General features: G+C 48.2%; 1 protein-coding gene across 2 annotated transcripts in view; it reads right to left on the bottom strand.

Annotated features, from left to right (window-relative positions):
* Window positions 1-20,610, bottom strand: part of TPCN1 (two pore segment channel 1) — a 41,751-nt gene extending 21,141 nt beyond the window's left edge. For both annotated transcript variants that reach the window (XM_058816503.1, XM_058816504.1), the window contains exons 1-3: window positions 20,114-20,610; window positions 3,417-3,541; window positions 829-1,005 (exon numbers count right to left, since the gene is read on the bottom strand). In XM_058816503.1, coding sequence (XP_058672486.1) covers window positions 829-1,005; window positions 3,417-3,541; window positions 20,114-20,225 — 414 coding nt within the window. In that variant the 5' untranslated portion in view covers window positions 20,226-20,610. The remainder of the gene's footprint in view (window positions 1-828; window positions 1,006-3,416; window positions 3,542-20,113) is intronic.
* Window positions 20,611-20,792: the final 182 nt, after the last annotated feature.

The following is a 20,792-nucleotide window of genomic DNA, read 5'->3' as shown; positions in this document are numbered from 1 at the left end:
TCGGTGAGCACAGCAGCACAGCACAGGCCACACTCCTGCCCCTCCTTTTCCAAGGAGCAGCTGGCTTTGACAGCAGTCTGAGCATTGCCTTGTGGCATGCAGGAAAACCCCAAGCCACTCTTTTACAGCTAACATAGCAGTGTTTTTCAAAATTTCTATATCTATTTCAAAATTTCTATATCTACTGCTTTGTGCTTTTATTAAAGCCTGGGCAGTTTTTCTCTAAGCAGTACCAGGCAAGAAATTCTTGAAATCCTTCTGGGCTTGAGCAACACAGGAAAAAACTTATTGATATCTCGGCCTTTTGTTTCAAATGTATCAATAACTTGAGCAGAAACACTTTGAAAAAAGATGGAGACTGTAATTTTTTTTAGTGGAACACACAAGGAGAGCTTCTGGGCAGGGAGAGTTTATACAGAGAAGGGTTTTTCCTTGAATTAGACATTCTGGATAATCACAGGGAAGGTCCCGATCTGTGTTCTAGGAACCAGTGGTGGTGATGGGGTAATGACACCAGCCCTGACAACAGCTTTGAAACCACCTCATCAAAGCCCACAGACTGCTGACTTATCTCATGAAAAAGGAAAAACCCACCAATTTCTGTTACTAAATGAAGAACTGCACAAACTGATAACACAAAATGAGTATCACTTTCATTGTGGTCTGCCTAGATCAGACGGAAAAAGGAAGTTTTGCTGTCTGGCCTATCTGCTGTCAACCATTTACAGAACAAAGCAGGTGGATTTTTTTCCTCTTACTGCCTCCTCCTTCCTCTCGGTTTAGCCATCATTTCCCTCTTCCCCAGGCTGCAGAGGGCCAGGTACTCACAAAGATGCCCAGGCGGAGCATGGGGACGGCTGGGGCCTCGCACAGGGACAGCAGCAGCAGCAGCAGGGCCGTGCTCAGCTCCATCAGGTAGAAAAGGTGGTTGTGTGCAAAGAGGTAGGCAGCGAGTGCTTTGGCATTTTTGGGGTGGGTGAAGAACTTGTCATTATTTTCTCCTTCCTAGGGCAGCAGGAATAAAGGAGGGAACAGCATTAGTGACTCTTGGTGCTATAAAAGAGTGAAGAATGCAGATTTTTATAGGGATTTGATACAATTCCCAACAGACTACTCCCATTTACAGCCTGTTGTTGATGTGTTTATTGAGGAATGGACTCTACACACACGGGACATCCCCTTCTGCTCATAACCACATTTCAGTAATGAAACTCTTTAATACCCACAAACTCCTGCTTCAGAAACCCCTGAGGCTTTTCACAATGAGGCAGAGAGCTGGGAGAATTTGTAAAGGCAGGCAAAGAAACTTCAGCCAACATCCCAACACAAACACAGCACTTCATTTACTTGCAACTATTTCTACATGTTTACAGACTTGTTTGATTAAACTTCTCCAGGACAGAACACGAAAACACCCAGATAAGCTCCAGGGCACCTGGCTGACAGTTGTTCCTCCTTATCTTGGCCTTGCAAAATGTCTGGGAGAAAACATTGGAGCACACACAGTGTTTTCTGCTTCAGGAATGTAGACAGACTCTATGCAAAATTAACAAGTCTCTATGCTGATTTGTCACTCCCTCTTAACTAGAAAGCTTAATTAACATTAAAAGGTCAGATGCTCCATCTTAACACTTTGCCTACAACTGATTTTCAAACAGCTACATCATGACTATTTTTACCCCTAGGATGAAACTTAGTTTGGGGAGATTTTAGAGGGTTTTCATCAGAACCACTCAATAGCTTCTTCTTTTTCTCGAGTCAACAGTTCTGGCAAGGGAGCTTTTGTCACTCACAGGAAACTTGCTGCCTCTTGGGAACTGTCATAAGAGATCACTTTTCCCCAGCAGGGCCACACAGATGCACAAGAAGTGGTGAGGTTTTGTTTAAATTAACATCTTCCCAGGCAGGCAATTACTGCAAGGACAGCCAAGCTATTACTATCAAAGCAGAATAGCTGTGATTGCAAAAGGATAACGAGGTCAGGGAACTCTCCTTTTGGAAGGGAAGCATTCCCCAGACTTGCTCAGGAGAGGGTTCCCAGTGTGTCTCACTGGATCCAGCTCACACTGGGGTTCAGAACAAACACTGCTGGGTCAGAGAGCTGGGCTGGAGCAGGACAGAGCCAGCCCTGCACAGAGCCCAGGCTGAGATCAGCAGGGTCCTTTCCATCCACCCTGGCAGGACACACTTGTGGAATGACAAACAGCCTAAATCCTGCCTCCTGGGAGCCAAACAATTCCAAACGTGCCTGGACAGCAAAGCCCTCCTATCCAGACCCAACACTTGCCTGCAGCCACTGCTCACAGAACTCTCTTTAACTGATTCTACCTCATTTCAAGGACAGTGTCACCGTGGCCATTGGTGAAGGCAGCAGCAGCAATCATCCCCATCCGAAGGGCCAGACCTGCTGTGCCCATTACCATCAGAGCTGCACAGCTCAATGACCCTTTGCAGAGCTGCTCCAATAATCAGGAGTTCAAACAAAAGCCTGGGATGGAGGCTGAAGCCACCCTGCCATTGTCACACCACGGAGCTCAAGTGTTGTCAAGATCCAGCCTACACTGGTTTAAAATATCTGAGAAGTGAGATTTCTCAGTCCAGCGGGGTCAGAGCACGGAGGAACAAATGGTTTTTATCACCTTGAAGTGGCTTAAACAAAAAAAACAACCTGCTGGGTCCAAAGCACCCCAGAGTTTTGAAAGGGAAGGAAGAGAAGGAAGGATGGACCAGTAATGGAACCAGCAACCACTTCAGACTGGACAGCTCTGGGAGAAGCTCAATTTTGGGGGCTAATTCCTCACACCAGATGCACAGCAACCTTAAAAAAGCAAACCCTTTGTTGCAGTAAGGATGGTGTTTCTGCTAACTGAAGCATGGGTGGGGTTTGATTCTTCGTTGTTTTAAATATTATAAATTTCACTTCTGGGCTGATCCTAACCCCAGCATCCTTTAATCCTGTAGAAATCAAGACCTCTGCTTTCTCTTGTGCCTCACATGACCTGCAGGACTTGACTGACACTAATTGGGCCATCCCATGGCCTAGGCAGGATTGGGACCTGCACTTCCAGAACAGGAGAGCACTGACCATTCCCCCTGGAGTGACTGCAGAAATGACAATCTGTGACCAACTGAAATGACAATCTGTGACCAGCTGCAGAAACTTCCATGCCAAGGTGGCAGAACTGTGCATGTGCTGAACCCCCAGCCAGCACAGCCCTTGGGACAGGATTGGGTATTTTGTTGTTGGTTTCCCCAAATGACTCCCAAAGCCCACCTGGAGGTGCCCCCAGCACCGCCCCACTCCCGAAGCAGAATGCATTGAATTTTCAGCCCCAGCACAGAAGCTGTTTGCTTCCCATGGCCAACAACCAGTGTATCTCCTGCAGAGCACTGTCCCCCCACGCAGCAGGGCTCACCTGGAGGTAGATGGCTGCCTCTTGGTAGTTCATCTCCCAGTTGTGGCGGGCAGAGCCCTGCTGGGCGCAGCACTCCCTGGCCGCGGGGCTGGAGGCATCGCTGACCACGTCGTAGCTGCCTCCATCTGCAGCAGAGAAACAGGGATCAGCCATCAGGAGGGCTCTGGGATCACAGACAGCCACAGCAGCTGGGAAGTGGCAGCTGCACACTGACAAATTGACTCTTGGCAGGTAGGAGCTTTAAAGAGACGCTCAAAGGCAGCACTTGCACACGGGGATGCTCCCGGAAGATCATCGGAAGAGACAGCTTCCTACTCAGTGCAGCAAGCAGCTCTCCTGGCTCAGGGGGGTGTGCTGTCATGCCTGAAGCTTGCTATCAGCAGCACAATCTACAAGCAGGCAGGTAAGAGCCACCAGCCTCCCAGGATGGAGAAGAGTGTTTGCTGAAGGAGCAGGAAGAGCAGGAAGCTTTTGCACATATCCCTGGAGCAGAGGCCATGGAAGGATGGACACAGCACTGCCCCTGCCATGGGGCACCAAAGTGAGGAGAGAAGCTGTCAGTATTTTGAGCAGAAAGCCCCATTTCTCCCAGCACTTCACTAAATAACACATCAACACTCTGAGGTGCTGATGAGTACTGACACCCCTCTGATGCAAACAAACCACAAGATGAATTTTCTGTTCACACTGCACGCATTAATTCTGACATTTCTGAGGGCCTGTCCTTCTCACCAGCAAAGAACTACACAACAATACCATATTGAACATGTGAACCAGATTTTGTAAATAAAGATTTTGTTTAAAAATACCCCAAAACAATTAAATTGCAAAACAGCAACTCCCAAGAAGAGCTACACATCCACAGTGCCCTTCCCACAGGAGAGTTATACAGGGCATGTATGTAAACTCCAAAATAACTGCCATTTTTGCATTCTGCAGCCTCAGTGCTATTAAGACAGATGAAAACTAAGCGAGAAGACAATTACTCTACAAAAAGGGAATGTCACTTGGTTTCTTCTTCTGGGACTGGGGGTTTTATTTTACCTTTGACAAAGAATACTGAGCAGAGAACCCCCAGCAGTGACACCTGCTTAGGGCCTGTGGTGGAGCCAGCCATACTCTCAGTTCTTCAGAGTTTCAGACATTTCCCACATCACATGGTTGTTCCTGCTCTCAGAAGAGACTTCCCTCCTCCAGTGCCTCATGTTCCCAAAGTGGGTACATGTAAAACTGAGCTTGCCAGCACAGCAGTGCTGATTTCCCCCTTTTTTTTTATGAGCACAGGAGCTGTGGTGTGGCAGCTCGTTCCCTCTGTGTTTAAAGTTGTTATCTGAGAGTGGGCAAAAAGCACCACGAGGTTCTCTTCCCCTCTCATGACAGCCTGCTGAAGATTTGCTGTGACAAAATAATCCTGGATGAATTACTGATTCAGTCTCTCCAGAACACCCTCTGGAGTGGAGAGGGAGCCCATGCCAAAAACTCTGCACCCGCCAAGAGAAATGGCACCATGTGCTGCTGGCAGAGGCAGGGAGTGGGAAGAAATCAGAGCCCCTTCACCAGTGCACAGCCACAGCTGCCTCTTCCACCCCCAAATCAAATTAAGATAACATTTCTCTGGGGTTTGTGAAGACCTTCCAGATTGCACACTCAGGTTGCTGAGCATTCTGCAGCACGAAGCCTGTTTCTCTTCCCTGCTTCCCCCACACCCTTAAAATACCACTCAAAATCTGGACAAATGTTTGAATGAGGCCGGTTCCTCCCCCACACCCCTTGATTTAGCACAGCTCTTGGAAAAAAAAATAAAAAAACTGAATGATGGAGTTTTTATTTATCCATGGAGCTGGAATGGCAGCCTTCTGGTTTGTCTGCTTTTTAACTAAGAGATGACAGCCATATGCAAAAATCAGAAGCGTTATATTGCAAGCTCTAAAAAGTTCTTAAATGTTATTATTTATAAAGCTTTTGCTGGGGATGTGTCTCAAAAAGACAGACTCCCTCAAACTGCAGCCTGAAAGCAAAACCTTTTCATATTTGATGCTTAATAGTTACAGGAGGAGCATATCTTCATCAGAACCTGGGCTTTACATTGCAGAATATACAAAATTTACGAGGATCAAAACACACTGTGACCAAAACAGCAAAGGTTTGTAGCAGTAACCTAAACACCAACACACTGGACCCTGCCCAAAGATGCCAAAATCACCTTTAACCCCGACAAAGATGCCAAAATCACCTTTAACCCTGACAAAGATGCCAAAATCACCTTTAACCCTGAAGCAGCTCTTTTGCAAGAATTAACCTCTCTGGAAAGGACAGACACTAGGAAAAGACACACTCCAGCAAAACCCAGGACAGGACCCTGCTCTGTGCTTCCCACAGGAGAGCTGTCCCAGCTCTGAGACCAAGGTTGCAAATACAAAACAGCACTCAAGAGATGCAAATCAGAACCAAAAAACAGCTCTAGAAATCAAGATGCTTTCCTGCTGTCTAAACCAGGCACAGACAACAGCACAGGCACGCCAGTGTTCCGGTGGGGAGCTGCATTTTGTGGATCAGCTCCTTCCCCATCAGGTACCAGAAGGTTGATCTAGCATCCCTGAGGCAACAGCATCATCTGGGTCATAAATAATAATAAAAATAATAATAAATTCCAAGAGCAGCCTTCTGACTGTGTGCTTGGCAGCCCTCCAGCGAGCTAATTTCCTCAGCTGCTCCCATGATAACAATGACACAGACTAATGCAAGCTCGGCTCCGCTCGTGCTGCACCACATCCCCGACGGCGTTTACCATCAGTATGGAGCTCAATGAGATAGGAGGATCTCTGCACGGGGCTCCCGGGATCCTCGAGGTAGATGGCAGGCAGCTCCCTCCACTGCATGGCAGCCCCTGGTGCTCGCAGCCCGCCGCTCCTGCCTCCCCTTCCTTCCTTCCCACAGCTGCTCCTCGGGGCAAAGCTCCGCACAAGAGATCCTGCTCTGCTGCCTGCAGAAGTGAGCGCCTTCTCCCCTCCTCCCCTCTGAGGAAGAGCTCCGTGAGAGATCCTTTCCCTGGCTGAGATTTGGGAAGGTCGAGCTGCAGGATGAGGAGTGAGATCCTTTGCCTGGGTGTTTCCCGGGGTGAGGTTTGGGAAGGTTGAGCTGCAGGACGAGGAGCTGCCAGGCACAAGCGTGGTGCTGGCGAATGTGCTGCGCTCTCGTGTTTTGGCATTTAGCACAAGTTGCTCACGATGAGCTAACGGGGAGAGGAGTGGAAGTGCTGAGCAGGCACAGCGAGGGATCTCCGGCACGAAAAAGAAAACAGATATTTGGTGAAGTTTGCGGCGTGAGGGGCACGCCAAAGGAAGAGAAGTGAGCCGGTCACAGATGGCAAAGCTTCCTTCCTTACACTTGTGTAACTTATCCCAGGCGTTCCCTGAAAACAGAGAGAGGCAGGGAGGGAGGGGAAAAAAGAAAAGAGCGGGGGGAAAGAGGAAAAAAATAAAAAAAGGAAAAGCAAAACCAGCTGGCTGCTTACACAAGGCATCCAGAACGAGACTGCCGGGACTCCAGCATTTCCATTCAGTGCAGCCGAGCATGCTCCTGTGTAAATAGTTTCCATATGTCATCATTACAATAAAAAACAAAAAAACAAGGAAGAAAGAGAAGGAGCATAAACTTTCCAGAGCCCAAACCTCTCCCTCTGCAAAACAAATTCCCTGCTTAGGGGAAGGAAAAACTCTCCATGGGCCGAGAGCAAACAAACTCCTCTCATTCAGAGGAGCTCATGCAGCCATGGGGGATCTCCAGGGCAGAGCTGAGAGGAGAATAAGGGACAGAAAACATCCACAGGAGGCTGGGATAAATCACCCTTCCCAGGCAGCTATTATACATCAAACTCAAGTCACTCTGGAATTCCTGGTTTTTGATGTCTGCACTTCTTCAAATAAATAGTAATTTTTTTCAAAATTCCAACAAACTAGTAACCTCCTACAAATTCAGAGAGTTATAAACCAGCCCTGCAGGGCAGCTCTTCCATTTGCCTTGGAGCTCCCCCAGCCTGGCTCTCATTAGCCAGCTTGCCAGATGTTCTGCCTGCCAGCCAGCACACACTTCCTATGGCCTTGCACTGAAACAGACTGAGATTCCCTCACTGGCTCACTGCCCGCCTCAAAAGCCTTTACTGGACTTCCCAGGGCACTCTCCTAAATGCTTGAGGATGGTTTGGATGATAAGTCTCCATCTTGCCCAGATATTGCTATTTTAGCAAGTACACCCGTGATGACAGAACATATGAAGGCAGAAGTGACTTAAATCAGCAAAAAATATCCTTATTCTGTCATCCACACTGTTCATGCATCACGTGTGGAGTCAGTGTAAGATGCAATATGCAAGTTGCTCCAGTGAGCTCCATGTGTGAGTAATGTTTCTCTTGACAGGCAAAAACAGAAATGCCAAGGACACACAGCTTTGGAGACAGACACATCTTCATCCACGTGGCCTTGCAAGGTCCCTGATCCATCAAAAGAGGGAAGAGGAAGGAAAGCATCACTTCCTGCATGGGGGAAAGGTCAAACTCTCCAGGCACGTGGGCTGGGCAGCTCCAGTCACCAGTGTGTTCAGGGCTGGATGGAGCTTGGAGCAATCTGTTCTCCAAAAATGTGTTTCTTCCTTCCAATCCAAAGCATTCCATGATTTTACCATTCTACCATTCAGTTGGAGTAATTTTTTTAGGCTTTGCATTCCTCACTGCCATAACCTTCTCTATTTCACCATCTTCACTGGATCTGTAATTCCCAAACTCAGTCACAGAGCCCAAGCTTTTGGTTTAGTATCAACATAACCAGGAATCCCACAGCACTGAACATGAGCCCAAGGAAGAAGGCAGATCCCAGCAGGATCAAAGGTTCTCTTGGTGCTCCTGGATCTCCTGAGCTCACACCCAGGAGCCCTGTGCTGGCTGAGGTTTCTGGCTCTCTCAGCTGCTCCCTGAGGCTGTGGTGAGGATGGACAAGGAGAAGGACAGCACTCCAGAAGCATTCCTCTCTCCTGGAAAGCTCTCATCAGCTGAACACTTACTACAGAAGGCGCAAATCCATAAAAAAACATGGAAACAAGGTAGATGCCTATCCTTCCCCAACACAATCTGTGCAGGCATCTTCAGTCCCAAAGCCAAGATTTTAGTCAAGTATTGGAGTTGTCCCAGCACCAATGATGGCATTTTCCCTCCCAATGGCTCACAGGCCATGCAGCTTCACCTGCAGAGGATAAATCTTCCCTCTGTCCTCCAAGAAGGCTGATAAGAGACTGCTCCTTCCAAGCATTGAGGCACAAACACACATGGGCTTGTCTCTTCAAGGCCAGGCTCACCTACCCCGGAGAAAAAAAGCTGCCTGGAAAGCACAGCTGGTCTGGCACTTGGCCACACATCTCAGAGGTGAGACAGACAGACCGACAGGGAAATCTCTGCCAGATTGCCAGCTCAGCGCCGTGCCAACGGGAGCATCGCAGGGCTGGTCCCTGCTGCCCAAAACATCTCAGTGCCTGTCCTGGTTCATTGTGGGAAGGAAGAGAACAGCCATGGGGAAGTCTAAACAATTTGCTGTCAGTTTGTTGCCTAGGAAAAAAGGGCATCTCCAACAGAGAGCAGTGCCAAGCCCTTCTGCTACAGGAGAAGTAATCTACTTCGGAATATTCCGAGCCAGCGTAACTGAGTCATGCTCTTCCTCGGAGACAACAGCACAGCAGAAACACATGCAAAGGCCTCAGGGCTCTTTGTCTTACTGTATTCTCACAGCACTCCCTTGCTGTGAAGTTCAACAAATAAAGTCACTTCAGCTTCCTATTTAAGACAGGAAAGTTTTTTTAAAAAACACGGACGTTGCCACTTCCTGTGAGGGGTGAAAGGCGACTCCGTCCTCGCCTCGACTCGAGGATGCAAGCAACACGAGCTCACATCCTGCCTCCATCACCACAGGGAGCTGAATCCTCGTGAAGGAGGAGCAGATGTCCCTCAGCATGGTAAGTCACATTTTCTATATCATTGCCTCTTCTCAGTCGCGCTCCTTGCACGGCAGACAGCTGATGGGCAGCGCTGTTTAATTAGGGGAGCGCTGCATCCTCGCTCACATCTGCACTGCACACATGGAAAACCCCCTGGGCACAAAGGAGCACCATGCCAGAAGAGCTAGAGCGTGGTAGGAAATGGTTTAGCCCCAGCAGAAAGCCTGGCTCCATCCAGGGAGCTCTGAGTGAGGCACAGCCAGTTAACCCTTTGCTGTGAGGCTCAGGAGAAGGGTCGTGGTGATTCACCACTTCCTGCACCACCCTCCTGGGGACAGAGACATTTGTAAGGAAGAATAAAAAAAAATTAAATTAAAGACTTCCAGGAAAATGAGGATAATTTTCCCCATGTACAGCAGCCAAGCTCTGTTGGTTGGAGATGCTCATCTGTGCAGTTCACTGCCTCATCTCCCCAGGACACCTGCTCTCCTCTGATCTCATCCCTGAGTCACTCCAGCTTTTTTTTCCTCTTGAAATATGATGTGGGAAGTTTTGGCCAGGAACTGTTTGATCCTGGGACAACTTTCACTCCTGAATACATAGCAGCAAGAGGCAAAGGGGCAGATCTCTCCTTTCTGGGATATCTGGAATCCATAATTAGGTTAGCAAGACTTCAGCAGCTGAAGATGAACTGACAGATGCAGACCACCCCCTGTCTAAGCCCTGCTCCACAAAGCTGCCTCCTGACAGATGTGGGATTAAACCCTCCTGCATCTGAGAGTCCATGAAATATCACAGGGAGAGCTGGAAGCAGGCACTCCTTCAAAATAAAACTGGAGCACAGGAGTTCCTGCCTTAACAGAGCTGCCAAGTCCAATCCAAAGCATTTTTACTCAGTAAAAGTCCCACAGAATGAAAGGCTGCATTAGGAAGCTATAATTAAGAACCTCACTTGTGTCAAGCCAAATTGCTGCTGGTTTCATATCCTTTATTTCTTATCTCAACAAATGAACCACAACAGCACCAGGAAGGAGAAGCCAAAGCCACAACAGAAGGATCACCTACAACTCCCATTATCCATCCTTTCAGCAGCCAATCTGCTCCATAATCTCATCACTCCGATCGTATCACAGCAACAAAGGCTTCACACACACTGAGATAAAATCATACCATAACTGGAATTAAATATCTGAGTCATTGAGGGGCTCTGTGGAACAACTAATGAATGGAAAAAACAATTGGAAGCAGTTAAGGTTTTGCTGAACCGAACCAAAAAGGAAAAACAGGAGAGACAGCTCTGCCTAAGGCAGAGAGAGAGAGGCCAGACATGAAATACACACACACACATTTCTAATTCATAATTTTGGAGGAAGCAATGGAAAGAGACAATATCAGAGTCCCTCAGCTCTAGCATTTCTTTAACATATCCTGTTACATGAAGGAATTTCCTCTTTTTGTTCCAAAAAGGGAAACCAGTGTCTCCTGCTTTTAACACATTAAAGATCTGCTTTGGCTCCAGTAACAACACAATGTCAGCAGTTTAAGAGCACGTTCCTCATTTCAATTCTCCAAAGCAGAGCCTCTGGATTTCCCTGATGCAGCTTGGAAAGATGTTTGATTAAGCTGCAATCTGGCCTTTTAAAGGAGAGCAGTGTGTGCCAGGACTGACTGCTAGCTCCAGCCACCAGCAGCTCCCCAGGGAAGTCACAAATTCAGCACTGGGAAGCAGAGAGGAAGCTTTGGGAGAAACCAGGATTAATTTGGGTAACAAACTTCCAGCAGGGCCAAAGCAGCACTAGAATGAAGAAAGCAGTAATAAGGTATGTGCCTTACTGACCTTCTTTCCCTGAAGAAAGAGGGATAGCAGGAAAATGACATAAATTTAAAAGTTAAATAACAAACTCTCAACATCTTCCCATGACAGGCTGAGACCAATTAGAGTTATTTGCTGTGGTGCAGCAATGCTGAGGAGGTAATTGTGTTTTGTAGTGTCAGAACACGACTCCACCACGCTGATTCCTTTGAAATACAACACTGCCACATCTCCTCTGCCTTGTCCCTCACACAGGGAAGAGAAGCTGCCAACTTCAGAGGAAGACACGTGTAAAGGAGCAGGGAAAAGCAGGGAAAACCCCAGCCCCCAGAGCTGGGGAGCTGTTCTCCATTAGGAAAAAAGGCTTCTGCACATTTGTGGACACCACTGCTGGCAGCAACTGGAGGTTGCATTTAATGGCTGGAGAGGAAGGAAGGAGTTAAACCATTGATGTGGCATCTGCTGAACAGCTGATTTTCCCTCAACTGGTCCTTGCTTCAAGTCCTACAGCCCTCATAGAGAACCACAGCTTCAGAAAATGGACAACTTTGACTCAAAAGTCTTCCACACACACAAAAAAATGTCCTTTGAATCCAGATTTTAGAAGAGCTGCTGCTGATTTCCCATTGTTTGCCTGGAAATCTTGGCTGGCTGGCCTGCAATCTCCTGCCTGGTGCAAAACACCTTCTGGAAGAAAGTCACTCTCATCAATGTACAGACTGCCTCAGCTGCAGAAATCAAAAGTCATCTGCTGATTTTTAAATGCCAGCCTTTAGAATCAGCTGTTTAATCTCTATTTAGTGTGGGGATGGAAGAATAGGTCATACAATGACTGTGTCATCTGGCTTTTCAGCAAATACAGAATATATTCTGTATTTCTTGAGCTTCCCTGTAACACTGTTGCTGGAGTGTTAAACCCTGAACTCCTGACAGGCTGGAATAATTTAATATGATTTTTTATTTCTCAAGTCCTTTAGAGCACCTTTAACTCTGCTGACCACAATTCTCTTCAGGATTTTTCTCCACTCCAGGTGCTATTCCTTCATTTGATATATATTTATCTACATATCTGATTATCTTTTGTGCTAGCCAGCCCAGGCATGTTGGTACTATAACTTTTTGCTGCCTCTCCAACAGTTTTAAAGCTTCCATGAGCATTTCTGTTTTCTAGGCATTTGTGCTGCCTCAAAGTATAGAAAATTTTGAATGTTTAGTCTTCTCCTTCACAACCACTAGAGATAAGGTCCTGCCACCAGCCATGTATTTGAAAAGAAAGGGCTTTGAGAGGGTCACTTCACCCCCCTGACCCAAATGTCAAAATTTTCCTCAGTGCTCCCACTTCCAGGATTGATTCCTTAAGTCTTAATTCTTCATTTGGTTAATGAAGACCAGGAACATATTGGTGCATTCTAGTGAAATCCACTTTGCTTTTGTGCCATAAACTTCCCCAGATCTGTGGGGGATAATGAAAATACTCTCTCTCTTCAAAAACAGTGATAGCTGGAACAAACCACAGGCGTTCCCAAGTGGCAATACAGAAACACACACACATTAGGTGGGAAATACAAGTGCAGCTGAGCTGTCCAGCCCCACAGAACCAGGGGGGTTTAACACAGCTGTGCAGACACATGCATACTAAATTTTCTTCCCTCACACACAAGCAGGTGAAGAAAAGCCTTTTGTTCCAAACAGACATCACCAGAAAAAGCAGCACTGGATGCTCCAAACCCCCTCAGTGTGATTCAAACCACAGCAGTGTCCCCTTGCCATGCCCAGGATCTGTCCCCAAGGCCAAGGTGCTGCTGTGACCAACACCAGGTCACCTCTGGTGTCCCCAGGTGAGGCACAGGTGCCCGAGCATCCTGCAGAACCACTCACAGATGGCCCAAACCCCAACCCTGCTCCTGCAGCTCCCAGAAAGCAAGCAGCCATGTGAAAAGCAGCCTTCTTCTCCACATGCAAAAAGCAATTATGGTAAAGACACAGGGAGAGCCCTGCGAGGTGCAGATCAAAAGCCAGAGACACGGGAGGCAGCAGGAGAGCCCGATCAAATTCACCACACTCTCCCCAGCTTAAGGATCAGAAATGGAGCGTTCTGCCTCATAAATTCTACTTCCAGCAAATTCAAGCCTAAATCCCCTGAAGGCAATAAGGAAAAGGCAATCAACAACAACTCTAACCACTTCCCAGATGCTCCTGTTTAGTTTATACAGCACTTCTTACAGCATTGAAATGGGTAAAATGGGATTTCAACGCAGGGGGGCTGACGGCAGCAGGCAGGATTCCTCAGTGAAGATACCAAGGGCAAAGGAAGTTCTGAGAAGCATCATATTGGTTATGATGAGTGAACTCAGCGTGCTCAGCCTTTGCTCATTTTAATCTGCCAGTACGCAGGCTTGGCTAAAGTGAACATCCTGCATCTACAGTGCCTTAAAAATCCACAGGAACCACAAAATGAGGGGGGAAAACGAACAAAGTGCTGCATTCCCTGGGAAGCCATGAAAAAACTAATCACTGTTTGTTTCCAACTGTTGTTCCGCTTCCTGAGCCAAATGTTTCCAAGTCAGCTGTGGTGGCTGAGGAGTGACCGGTTCGAGCTGGAAAGCTGTCAATTGAAAATTGCAGCTCCAACACTTTCAAACTCCTTAACATCTTTTATAATGCCAGGACCACCTGTTCAAAAAAAAAGCAGAGCCCCCTGATGACACGACACATGGCTTTATCCCACATTTTCCAATGAAAGCAGTCAGCTCAGGGAGGAAACACCCTGCTTTCCTGCTCTAGGGAAGAGACACACAAAGGGCAGGGGCTCCATCCCTCAAAGCATCAAGGTCATCACTCCCATCTTCAGGCAGTGTGGAGCTTCCAGAGTCCTTGCCCCACTCTGCAGGATCCCCCCTGGATTTACAGTGTGAGGGGATCTCCATCCCCAGTGCTGCAGGAGATGACAAAGGAGAAAGAACCATTTGACTCCAGGATAATGGAACACTACCCCAAGTCTTCTCTACCTTGTAGATGCAGTTACCAGCTCAGATTTGAACAGCATGGGGCATTCAAGACAAAAATCACTGGGTTTTTTTCTTTCTTTTTTTTTTCTCTCTCTGCGTGAAAGAGTCAACAGTGCAGAGATTCTGTTTGACAGAGCATCCCACTGTGAGACACACAACGTGTGCATTGTGCCAACCACTCTCCTGCAGAGCTCAGAAAACAAGGAAGGCTTGGAAAAAATACCCACAATGACTGCAGCCCTCAATACCTCCTGGTGCTTCACTGTGCTTGGGGCTCTTCCCCTGCAGGCACCACAGAGCCACGGTGAGAATGTCTCCACACAAATGCTGCTGAGCTTTGCACAACACAGGGCTCTTTCTCATCAAAGAAAGGCACCAGCTCTACACAAGTGTTTAAGCACAGCCCTGCCTTAAAACCTGAGTTCTCAGGACAAGTGAGATCCCAGAGGAAGGTTCAGAGCAGAAATATTTTTCATTATTTCTAATATCATAGCAAAAGATCCCAAATATCTTCTAAAAAAGCAGCATTTCCCTCCTTCCTCTGAGCTTACAGAGCTCATCACCCAGGGAAACGAATTGTACTGAAGGAGAAAACAATAATCTCCTTATGTTTTGGGTGTTCGTTTCCCTTTCCAAGATTTTCACCCCTCACTCATCTCAGAGGCAGTTTTTGCTTCGCTTTGCTTGCTTAAAACATTCATTTTAAGTCATCTAGGCCAGGAAAGGATTAGAGGAGCCCTGGCAGAAGTTGCAGAATGCAAGGCTGTTAGGTCAGAGAAATGAGACTTTCAGAGGCAGAACCAACAATCCACCACAAAACCACCACTCATGCTTTGGAAAAAATTCCACTCTCTATAAATTTTAAGCAGGTGCATATTAAGAAAAATGAATCATGCACAGCAATGCAAAACAGCACCTCCTCCTAACAAAGGAATGAAGCCTGCCTGTCCACTCCTGCACCAGGTGCAATCAGCACTTCCCAGGTGAGATTGTGACCCACAGTGGCATTGCCTGACTCACCCTAGGTGCAAGGAGGAGCTGCTCCCCAAAATGAGCCCCCAGTCCTGTGCTCTGGCCATGTTTCACCTCTAAAGGCAGCAGCAGAAGCACTGCTGCTGCTGCTGGAACTAATTAAAGGCAAATTGGTAGAACCAGGGGCCATGATGTGAGGAAATATCCTGCACAGCATCCAAGAAAGGCACCAGATAATCCAAAAGGCTGTTTAAGAGCCTGGCTGTCAGAAATCTTGGGATCTGCCAGGTCCAAAGCAAGCTTGTTCCCTCATCCCCTTCATTCCTTCACCTTAATTAGCTGCAGCATTTCTGACCCAGTGCCTCAGCCCCTCTGGAACAACCCTTGCTTCCACACAAGGATCAAAACCTACAGATCCTGCAGGATTTATTAAATCTTCCTGAAGTGCCTCTTTTCCTCCAAAGGCAGCAAAGCCACAATGCCTCCACAAGCAGCACAGGTCCCAGGGGTTTGTGTGGTTGCAGCATTTCCCAGAGGTGGGAAATGTGTTTCAGGTGTTTGTTCTCTGCTTCCTCAGCCCTTCAGGAATTGTTTTACACCTGGAAACCTCACCCATGGCATGATGGTGGAACAGGATGAGTTTTGAGGCCACTCCAACCCAAACCATTCCAGGATTCTCTGAGATGATGCCATGACCAGATGGGATGAAGCTGTGGAATACATGGACAGGTTTAACCCTCTCACTGCCAACACAAACGTGTTCAGGAGCCAGATCCAACACAGAGGAGATTTCTGTCACTTCAGGTTGCATTGGCTACCAAACACATCAAAATCCAGGTAATTCACGTGCCTCAAAAAGAATATTAACTGCTCCAAATCCTAGGTGTCTAGCTGGGGCTTAGTAAAGGATTTTTTTAAAGACAAGTTTGGTGTCTACAACATCCTGTAATGCTGTAATTAGACTCTGTGTTCAGAACCACCCCTGAGTGTCCAGCAGCCAGTTACAAAAGGAACAGCTTTGCTGAGAGCCCCTTCCCACATCCCACCAGGGAACTGTCCCAAGGCAAGGGCAGAGGGCCCCTTCCAGCACACACTGTTCTGCCAACACCCTGGGCTTTCCTCATCCAGCACTCCAGGGCAGCCCCTCCAACCTCACCAACTGAGAAATCTCATTTTCTTCACACACCTTGGGCCACCTGCTCGTCCCCAGCAGTGCCAGGCATGTATTCACCTTCCCAAATAACTCACCTGCCCAATAGGCCAGGCTGGCTCTGGCTTTCCTGACAATTCACTTTTCAGGCAGCAGAAAGTGAGATTGCACCTCACTCAAAGTAGTCACAAGTTCCCATTTTCCAACAATCCTTCTAGAAAACATCACTCTTGGCTGTTGCAGTTGCTCCCCCACCTCCCTAATAATTAGATTTTTACCTCAAGAGCAGATGCAGTTGCTTTCTTGTAAAAAACCCAGAGTTGAAAGATGACTTCTTTCCCCCTGCCATCACCCATTGTGTGAGAAAACAGACAATACCCCATTGTTCCATGTACAACACTCTGAGCTGTACTTTCTGCTCTGAACACACTGCAACTCTACTTGAGGCTCCAGCAATTTCCATGCAGGAGGCAAAGGAGGATCTTGTACTTGATCTAATACAGGATAAATCAATGTGCACTCATTTAGTGTTTATAGCTCCCATCAGCTCAAGGAGAGACACTGTCCTGGAGTTTCAAGGCTATCCAGGCTGCCTTTGTGGATGGAAACAGACACTGCACTTAGGAGGTGTTTTGAGAGCTCTGTTCAAACATTTCCCAGGAGTTCAGGAGGGATGGGAAATCACTAAACCCTGGCAGCTTCTCATCACTCTCAGGACAGGATTTTGGGAAAGGCCAAGCCAGGTTCACATGTCCCTTCTTGCCTTCTATAGAAATTTAGTCTCCTGTTAGTCACTGCCCTCAGGCAGGGGCTGGGGAGCTCAATTGGGGTTTGTGTGAGATGCTCAGATAAGATGAGCTGGGGAAGGGCAGCTCACATTCATTACTGTGCATCCAGGTGATGCAAGAGCTTCTCCCTGTCTCCTTCAGCTGCTGGAGCTGCAAAGAAAAATTACCCAGCCCAGTCAGAAAACCATCAGCACCACGGGGAGCACATTTTTCTGGATGTGGTCTGAATTCCTGTCGACTTTGCAGGATTCTGACCCTTTGTGGTGGCTGCAGATGGGAGCTCCCTGGAAATCCAGTATCCCAGCACAAGCCAAGCAAGGCAGAGTTTAATATTCCTCCCCATGCAAGTATTTTCTCTCATTAAATGCTTAAGAGCTGGAGGATTTGGGAGATTAATTTTTGCAGCTGGACATTTTCTTTAAGAATGCAATTTTCCACACAATTTTCCTCCTTTAGCTCTCTTTTATTCTAACCCCAAGACACCCACTTACCCAGGAGAGGACTCTCCTGTAAAGTCTGGAAAGGAATTCACTTCAGTCCTTTCTTTTCACATCTGCTACAGGCTTGCTTTCAGAAAACCCTGTTTTTACTTATTTCAACCCAGAAACTTGTCTCCAGTTCCAGGCAATCAACACCAAGTATCCACAACTACAAATTCATTTATCCAAAGACCTTACTGGAACAAAACCAGTCCATGGATAGATTTTTTTTTTTTTTTTTAATTTAAAAGCACAAGAAGTTCCTTAAAACCACAAGAGCTGATCCACTGAAGCCCAGAGGCACACAGCACTCAGTGACATGGTTGTGACAGGCTGGAGAACGGACTGCAATTCAGAGGGGTTTGTGCACACAGGAACACAAAGCAAGGGTGAGATTTAATTATCCTCAGCCTCAAACATGTGATTGAACAAGGGGCAGCTACAGCCACCGTGTCTTTCCCCAGGTGTCACCTGGAAGAGGATGGGGGGTCCTTCACTGCCTGTTGTGGGGACACAGCTCAGTGACAGTTTTGTGTTTAACCTGCCATTGAAACCCCTGGAGTTGATGATGGCCAGGCACAGTAATGAGGGAGATGCTCCTCCAAATTCTGAATATTCAATTATGAGAGTTTAGGCAAAGACAGAAGGGAAGAGCCTCCTGACCTTCCCTGTCCCCGTGTCCTCGCCTTCACCCTGGCAGCCTCTCTCCCCTTTGAAGCACTTCTCACACTTTTCCCCTGGAAAATAAAAGCTTCTGGCTGAAAAGGTGACATCCCACAGTTCTGTTAATGCCATTTCAGCCCTCAGCAGCCAAGGGGAGGCAGAGCAGAGGGGACACATTTGACTCCTCAGAGCCTCCACGAGACACAACTTTGCTGCATTTCACAGCAGATTTTCTGTGCAGGCAAAGAGCAAAAGCTGGGCTGCACTGCTGGTTTTTAAACAAGCTTCCTTTTGCCAGTGCTGCTGTCAGTGGGCTCCCTCCCTGATTTAAGCTTCCCGCTTCCCAGAGATAAAGGTGCCTTTCAAGTTGTTGATGCCGACTTTCCCCTCCTAATCCCTCATCCCACCCTGACTTCAGAAGGTTCTGTATCATCCCCCATTGCTTCCAGAGCATAAGCTTTATATTTCTGCAGCAAATCCAACTTTAACAGTGATTAAAACACACAAATAAGAGCCATTTCATTTGAAGGATGCCAGGAAATGAGTTCTCAAAAACCACACAGCGATCCTATAAGAAGCACAAAATTGGTCCCTAAAGAACTTCCCTGTATTTCAATGTGGAGAACTTTATTTATTAATACATTCATTCTCATGCCTCTGCTTTAACACAGTCATGCTGGCTTCAAGCAATTGTTAAGCCTCACACAACTTCTTCTTTGAAGGGATGGGAGGCGAGGCAAAGAAAAGAGGGAAGAGTGATTAAAATTAGTCACAAGGAATCCTATAAATACACCCGTGGATGGAGGAAGAAATCTCTCTTCCATTTAACTTAAAATAGAGGGCTAAACTTTAAAAGACAAACAGATGGGATGAAGCAAGGATAAAACAGAGCTCAAAGAAAGTCAAATGGGCAATTTATTCAGGGATCTGTATTGTGGGGTGGCAGAGGAGGAGGAGAGGAGGAAGAATCTTGATTATCCAAAATTAATTCCTGGGTTGAGAAGCCATAAGGAATGCTTGAGGTATTAAATCTCAGAGGCAATATGGCACAGAGGTTTAATGTAAAAAAAAGGGATCCCTGGCCAGGAAATAAAGCATTTGTTCCAAAAGTTCAGCCTGTGGCAGCAAGGGCTGGATCACAAGACCTGTGTGTGTGCACCTGCAATGGGAAGTCACGGGGATGTGCTGGACAAAACTGCACAGATCCATCCACGAGGGGTAACACCAACCAGAAACTGTGTGAACACACTCAGACACATCTGCTGGCCACGTCCAGCCTGCTGCAGGGTGAGGGCTTTAATGAAGGCACAAAGGAGAAAAGCAAAGCTTCTGAGGGATGGTGGCTGCTGTTTCCCCCTGCCAGTGCTCACAGGCTGGCTATGCCCCACTGAACAGCACATATTGTCTAAAAGTACTCCAGATTCTTTGATAAGAACACAACAAAGACATAGAAGGGATTTATCAACACTTCCCTTCTCGTAAAAATCAGGACGTAAACTAGAAACAGACAAAACAAGCCTTACAAAGCGCAGATGTTTATGGTGCTAGGAAAAGACATGCGATAAGTGCAGTGGGACGGTGCCAAGGGAAGGACAGCGCGCAGGAAAGGGCTTAAGGTCATGGGGGAAACCACAAAACTGTGTGATAGAAAAAGCACTGGTAGGACCCGAGCGGCTCCCGTGGTGTCACAGGGAGCTGTGAGCAATAAAACAAGCAGGACAAGCGGCAGCCGGACCCGCTGTTACCGGGCAGCCCCGACACCGAGCCCAGCTCTGCCGGTCCCAGGGGAACAGCGGCCACCCCTCCGCGACAAGCCCCGTGCGGGCAGCGCCAAAGCGCTCTTACTTTCGTTGGGCAGCTCCTCGCGGTCCGGCTCATCCAGAGGGGCTGAGGCGCTGCTCCCGCTGTCGTCCAGCGTGAGGATGAGCGGCACATCATCGTCCATGCTCACCGCCATGCCGTCCCTCCGGGGCTCTCCGCAGCTCTCTGGGGCGGCGCGGCTGTCAGCAGCTCTGCCGGGCCGGCCCGAGCCTGGGGCGGCCTGCGGGGCACCGGGACACGGCGCTGTGCGCACCCATCTCCGGACAGCGCCGGACAGCGGGCTCGGCGGGCACTGCGGCCTCAGTGGGTCCGTGCGGGCTCAGCTCACACGGCGGGGCCGGGGCTGTCCCTCCCGGCCGGGGCACGGCTCTCTCAGCGGACTCTCAGCACGAAGCGCTCCTGGGCGAGCTGCAGGTGCCGCGGCTCCGGGAGCAGGGCCGGCATGGCGCTAGGGGTCCCGGGCACACATGGCTCCGTCCGTGCCCCGCAGCGCCCCGGGCCGCCCGCAGTCCGCGCACATCAAGTTCCCGGAGCGCTTTTGCGAACTGCGCGATGCCACAAGGTCACGGATCGCTCTAAAAGGTGATGGAAAAGGAAGATGAGGCAGGCCCAGGACGGCGCCACGGGGACAGCTCAGAGCCGCCGTCCCTGTCCGGACAGAGGGACAGCGGCACGCCGCTGTCACCGCGATGGGGAGGCCCGG

This window comes from Ammospiza caudacuta, chromosome 18 (assembly GCF_027887145.1).
Source record: "Ammospiza caudacuta isolate bAmmCau1 chromosome 18, bAmmCau1.pri, whole genome shotgun sequence".
In the NCBI taxonomy this organism is placed as follows: Eukaryota; Metazoa; Chordata; class Aves; order Passeriformes; family Passerellidae; genus Ammospiza; species Ammospiza caudacuta.
The sequence above is the reverse complement of the archived record's forward strand: the minus strand, read 5'-3'. Positions and strand labels throughout refer to the sequence as shown.